The 7,113-nt window shown below is 34.8% G+C and overlaps 1 protein-coding gene across 2 annotated transcripts in view; it reads left to right on the forward strand.

Annotated features, from left to right (window-relative positions):
• The window catches only part of LOC108975146 (protein sarah), a 55,891-nt gene extending 49,393 nt beyond the window's left edge, over positions 1-6,498 (forward strand). Inside the window, exons 3-4 of one of the 2 annotated variants that reach the window (XM_018943454.1) lie at positions 5,414-5,456; positions 5,494-6,498. In XM_018943454.1, coding sequence (XP_018798999.1) covers positions 5,501-6,325 — 825 coding nt within the window. In that variant the 5' untranslated portion in view covers positions 5,414-5,456; positions 5,494-5,500 and the 3' untranslated portion in view covers positions 6,326-6,498. Of the gene's footprint in view, positions 1-5,413 lie in introns of both variants that reach the window. The other variant, XM_018943453.1, reaches the window with a different exon arrangement.
• Positions 6,499-7,113: the final 615 nt, after the last annotated feature.

The following is a 7,113-nucleotide window of genomic DNA, read 5'->3' on the forward strand; positions in this document are numbered from 1 at the left end:
CACAACCACGCCTGAAATCTCGATTATCACTTTATCATGCGAGAGTATAAAATGTTCGGTGACACCCGAACTTAGCCCTTCCTTACTTGTTTTTTTTTTTCCTTCACATTTAGGACCATTAGACATTTTTTCATCTTAATATATATTTAATTGAACTTCTCCTCCTCTCCTTCTGTGATGTTCTTGTTGCTATCTCTCATATTCAGATTTCTATGAAACTGAAATTTTCCAACAGATAATAGTCAGGCTTAATTTAGTTATTAGGTACATACATATTATTTAATCATTGGGCGAATATCGATAATTCGATTGAATGTAAAAATATTGAAACAATCCAGCTACGATAACCAAACTAAAAAATATTTTTAAAAATTCTGTTCAGAAAAATGTATTTAATTATTTTTTCCTTCAAAACATTTCTTGAAACCCAGAGCTCAAAAGAATAACAAAACTCAAATATTTTCTTTAATACTGTTTAATACTTCTGGAATGCTCGTCTTGTCAAAAAAAAAAACTGTGCACCACAAATTATTAAAGAAGACCCCCTAACTAAAATTTTATAATATTGGCATTTTGTTGCTCTTCTCATATTACTTACCTTTTCTCATATAGTTGTATCAATTTACTGTCCTTTTTGCTTGTATTTTCAAAATTACTTTCCCGTCTCATCAATTTCACCGTTCCAGTAATTATCCGATTGTTTTGTTATTGCACTTCTTTTATTGCTTTATTCTTTTTATAGCTTTCTAGGTATTTTTACTGTTTATTCATACACTATACATTTATAAGCATGTAACTGGTGGTTATAAACTTACATACATACATGTATTCTCTGCTGGATTTTGACTAATGAGTCAGTGGCCAAATGTAGTACTTAATGGCAAAATAAGTGAGATATAAATTTTATGCAGATAGTTTACCCTTCTCATATAAGTGATGTAGGTTTAAAAGTTTAGAACGAAAAAAAAAAATCCATGGGTTAATGTGAAGAAAGGCTAGTTGCAGAAAAATGTCTTATGAGGTCGAGAGAAATCAAGCTTATTTTGTAGGAAACTGAGAAGACAATGTGTTCCAAGAATTTTTAATAGGTTCTCAAAAATTTAAAAATTCCAAGCCAAAAGTGTCGCAAATCTCTAGTTCTATAGATGCGCGTAGCGATTCACATTTAATGTCTTCAATTTACTCAAAACTGTTTCTCCGTAGCGGTCGTATGAGTTTGCTGAATAGCCAGAAGTCACACAGAGCTAAATCAGAAGAATGCGTACGGCATGATATGGGTTGAAAATTTGGCGAAAAACTCACGAACGATCAATGCCGACATCGTTTAAGGAGTAGCGGCGCGCAAACGGTGCTAAACACTTAAATAGGATTCCTTGTTGACAGTTTGGCCGATCGAAAAGAACTCGGAGTACACCACACCTCGATAGTCAAAGAAAACTTGATATTTGACCTGTTTTGACGTGTTTCGCCTGCGTCTCAACTTTACGATATTTGGCCTATTGACTATGTGTTTCCGGGTCGTAAGCAAAGATCTAAGACTCATCGCCGGTAATAATACAGTTCCTGATATCCTGGTATCGGAAAGCATTGTTTTCTTAGACCTCGAGACCTTAATGTGATGCTGTTTTTGGTAAAAATTTAGTGAATTGTAGAAACAATCATACATTTACTTTACTTATGCCCAAATTATGTGTTCATGAATGTTTTCACAGATCTTTCCGATATTCCAACGCTGCCAATAAGTACCAATTCGTTTATTTTATTGACGCGTTAATCATCAGTTGATGTTGATGACTGTCCCAGACGTGTTTCATCGTCAACGCGTTCTCGACCTTCTTTGCATAATTTCTACCAATGAAAAACATTTTCTCGATACAAACAATTACCACCGAAAGCATTTTGCAACATTGTGAACGTTTCGACACCAGAAATTTAATTCCGCACACAAAATTGAATGGAACTTGTTTGTTGCATAATTTCACTCATCGTAAAAATCGCCGAATGCACATTTTGTACTGTAGAGAGGCGAGTTTATACTTAAACACTAATAATTATTATATTTTGATGTGACATTTGGCACAGATGTTACTGACAGTAATACCAACCTATAAACAAATATTTCGACGAATGAGTTTTTGCGCCCCATTCAAATTCAAAAGTCTTACTATTTTTTGCCCGCAACTTTTATCCCAAACACACTGTATTCGGTAAGTTTCAACCTACCATGAATTTCTTTTCTCCTTTTTTTGTTTTTATCATTTTTAAAGGCTTCTGCACTAGTCTATGTATGAAAGCATATGAAGCTCATCCTTGAGGAATAAATTAGCCTAGTCTTGAGGAATAAATTATCCTCGTGTTAACGCAAGATAATTTTATTTAATTCCCAAAAATTGCGGCACGAATCAATTGTTCGAACGCCGTGATTTTGTCTATTGAAGGTTATGTCACCAGAAATTTTTTTTTTAATTCAATTCTGTGGACACATTTTCTTAGTAATGCCATCTTTTTGATCTCTGTTATATACTAATTATTATAGAGAATTATAAAGTTAATATAGAATGATAAGGTTATGTAGATGTAAAAATTTATTATATTTAAAATTCAATTATGATAAATTTTGGTTTAAATTTTCCATCACTATCATATATTCTAAAAGAGATTGTATTTTTAATGGTCTCGTCTGATATTTTTACTACAGTAATGGTGGCTGTCTCTCAATAAAGCTTGAGTTTTGGTTGTATGGAAGTCTTGCAATTTTATTCACTTCTAATATTTCTAAAGATATGTGAATACTTAAATATGCTTTTATCGTATGCTTTTGGCAGGGGTTATTATCTAATTTCGATACGAAGTTATTGCGAAAGTATTTTATGCTTTCTGTTGTGTACCAATCCACCAATCCTCTAATAAAGATATTTCTTATTATTTTTGTTTTATTATTTCTTTTACGAGCTATGGAATTTTTCGTGCGATTACATTTCTACACGAAATACGGGGGTAGTCGGCACATCTCATTAAGAAAATAAGTATGACTCATATATTATGTATTATACTTAGTATATATATGTATATGTAATTACAGGCTTGATTTGAGGAGATAGTTAATATATCAATAAATATAAATGTATAAAGTTTCTTTGTTTTAATTGTGCAAGTTTTGGTCTTAATTCATAAGAGAGAAAAAACTGAATAAGACAGAAATTGATAATGCAACCTGATGATAAGCCTTAAACCTTAAAGATAGTTTTGAATGACTAAAAATACCCTTTCTTATCTAATCTAGGCTACAAGGGATACCAATTAATGTCTCTTTTAGACAACAGTTACCCAAGAACTTGGAGAACTGTAGTTCATAAATTGTTGACTAATAATTAGTTATAAATAAAAAATATATTATAACTAGTTCTAATCTCCAGCCCGTTTTGTTAGCCTTTTTAATATTCCACGAGCTTTCAACTGTCAGAGTTTGGCAGATTCGATTTATACCAATGTGTTTATATAAGTTCTTCAGTTATTCTCCAGTTATCACAAATGCAAGTGAAGTGAAAGTGTTAAGTGAATTAACCTGCCATTAGTTGGTATTGACTACAAATTTGGTATTATTGCTAAGTGTTTTCACTGTATTTTACACAAATATGTACTTTCATCCAATAGTGTTGCACTTAGGCAAGTATTTCTCCTGTCTTCTTCAGCTACAAGATAACCAAAATAAAAGGGCAACAATGTTTACCGGATACGCTCACTGATCTACTTACCTTTCCGCCATCAGCGGAAGGACATTTTCGTGCTTACATATAGTATGTATATAAAGGTCGACAATGCAGACTTACTCACTTTCCGATGAAATTTCCAAAAATAGCTAACACGAATGACACAAGTAGAGACACTCTCGCAACGGCACATTCCGGAAGCGACCACAGCAGGAAGTTGGTCTGTTTGATTGTGTAAAAAGTGAATAGTTTGCTGACTGATGACATTTCCCGTTAGACGGCATGGAAATGCCTATTTCTCATACCAAATATACATATGTGCACATGTAGCAAGTGGCAGCCGCAAGAGTTGGTTGAGTCTTTGCTAAAATATGTTTGTGGTTGCACACATTTGATTATAACAGTTTAAGAACGTTGTATTGGAATCGGAATCGTCTTTTGTTTTATGTTTATTCGTGCGTCCGTTCAAAGGTACAACCCTTAACTTGAGTAAAAATTAAAACATTTTTGATGAAACTTGGTACACATGTTTCTTGGCAAAAAAGTAAATTCGTAGATGGGCGTAGTCGGACCAATGCCACGCCCACAAAACGCCATTTTTCCTTTCCTACAAGCAGTAGACGTATAAAGAACAAAACCGTTCAAGCTTCTAGGACCCCGGCACCTATAGTTCACTTTTTATCGCAAATATCGGTCAATTTTTGAGCTATATAATTGAAATTCAGTTATAATCTTTTCCTGACAATGATAAGTCGGTGTGTCAAAAATTGATTGATTCGTGTCTACACTTCCCGTAGCTCCCATATACCTAACACAAAGATTTTCAAACCAGGTAAGGTTTTTCATAATTTAATCACTGATTTTTTGATTGATTTTCCTCTATTGTCTGAAAGGTCTGGTTAGAAACGGAATTGAATCCAAGTATTTCGTAGTGGTAGCGCGTATTTTTAACCACCGGATCACGAAACTTACCTAAGAGAGGTTTTTGAGACTGAATTTATGTATAAGTATTTCTCATCCTTGAAAAAAGTATACTGGACTTTTTCCTGGAAAGATTTTGTGCAATATGCTTAGGCATTTCTGAGACTCCACGTTTCACATTCTACGAACCCCAAAATTTCGTTGATAACATTTCAAAACCACGACATTAATACAGTAGATAATACAGCTTTATAAAGATTATCCTGTTGGATATTTACTTCAAAAGTAATGATTGAGCTTATTACTTGCAAGAGTGAAAGAGATTTGCATTTATATTGAAGTGGGAACGAGCCTTTGTCCATAAAACAATTGATATTGTCTTCCTTTGAGACATAAGTTCAAACTTTATAACCCTCTCACTAAACCTGCACAGGAGTTTCCAACTAAAATTCGTCAGAGTGGACGAAAGGAGGTATGGCAAATCCGGAAGTGCCTCACTACACTACTGGCGAGTTAAAGATGGAGTATTTAGGGGCAGTACTTAGAGGTCTTCAAATCATAACCTCAAAAATCGAGATCCTACTATTTTGAATATTAAAATATTGGAAACACAATATTAATAGCACTAATAAGTGGCTTACGTGTCAGATTCTTATACGTTTTATACCTTGTGGACACGATATTTACGATTTATTTATTTATTTACTTCAGTTTAATTATAACTAGCAAACTTGTTTTTGAATTTCCGCAAACTAAAAATCATTACTTATTTATATTTTCAGAATTTCAACAACCCACTCAAGAACTTCGCGAATTCCGCATAAATTTTAAAACCCCACACAAACACACTCACCAGAGACACGTCGAAGATGTCGGCGTCCCGCGCCAACACCCCACCTTCCGAATCAGACGAGGCGACGTCACACAACAATAGTGGTGAAACGAATCACAACAACAACTTAAAATTAAAATCAACACAGAATGGCGACGGCAGCAGCAGCAACGACAAACTCTCGCCAGATCAAGATATATACATAAATCAAGCCGATGGCTTACCTAGCCAACATCCCACATTACCCGAAGGCGATGTAGACAGCGACAGCGAAAAGGAAGCTGTCGATCCGGATTCCTTCGACGATTTGCCCACATCCATAATTGTGACCAATATACACTCGGAGGTGTTTACCAATCCAGAACTGAAACAACAAATGGAGGAACTCTTTCGTACCTTCTGTGATTCGGCGACCTTCCAGTGGTTACGTAGCTTCCGACGTTTGCGCGTCAACTATGACAATGCCATAGCAGCAGCCAATGCACGCATCAAATTGCATCAGTATGAATTTAATAAGAAGACGACGATAACTTGTTACTTTGCACAGCCCGTAACGCCAGTCTCGAATAAGAATCTACAACCACCAGCGCCGGTCAAGCAATTCCTAATCTCGCCACCAGCTTCACCGCCAGCCGGTTGGGAGCCACGCGAAGAGAACGAGCCGCTGGTCAATCACGATCTCTTGGCGGCGTTGGCCAGCCTAACGCCCGGCGAATCACACGAGCTGCATCCCCAGACCGAAGATCAGCCGGGCATTATTGTGCACACGGCCATGTTGCCAGAGGGCGCGGTAAGCGCACCAACACTAGCGGTTGGCGCCAAACCGAACATAGTGCAAACTAAATGTCCGGAGCGTGCGTAAAGTGGGACAACGGAACGTTCCTGCGTTGGATGTGCTGCTGGACGGGCTGGACGAATTAGTTTTAAGTACAAAGGCAGGTGCTGAGCACTGAATTGAAAGTGAAACGAAGTTAAAGCGTAACTAGTTAATGCAAATACAAATTTAGTACAGCAATCAACTAAAAAAAAAAAAAATAAACATATACTATATAAATATTGTTGTAATTAGGTTTTTTTGTTTGTAAATGAATTGTTCTGTGAAAATATAACTGTATTCCTATCACTTCGAAATTCTAGGCTCGCTCGGCGCATGTTTTGCTGTAAACTGAAGTTTTTACATGTACATACACACATATGGTACATAGTACATATATATGCACCTCTCACACCACTGCGTCTAACAGCAATTAATAAAGCAAAAAACTCCGTGAGAATTTTAAAAAGTTTTTCGGAAACTTTTAATTTAAGCCTAAATGTATATACAAACCTACATACATATATTTATGTACATACATATGAATTTATAATTAAATTTTGTATTTTTATGACTTATATTTTTATTTCATTTAAAATTTTTTTTTCTTATGATTATCTTTTTTTATTTTACAACAATTTAAATTAATTGTAAAAAGCGTTACTTATATTTTAAAGTATAATAAACTTATCGAAACAAAACTTTTTTTTTTTAATTCAACAATATTCAAAGTGTACATTCTTTTTATATAAACCAGCCGTTACAATAAATTTTAAGTCAAAAGAGCGTGAATTAATTTTTTGTGAATAAATTATTTATATATTTATACTGAAGTG

This window comes from Bactrocera latifrons, unplaced genomic scaffold (genome assembly GCF_001853355.1).
Source record: "Bactrocera latifrons isolate USDA-ARS-PBARC rearing strain unplaced genomic scaffold, ASM185335v1 scaffold_62, whole genome shotgun sequence".
Classification (NCBI taxonomy): domain Eukaryota; kingdom Metazoa; phylum Arthropoda; class Insecta; order Diptera; family Tephritidae; genus Bactrocera; species Bactrocera latifrons.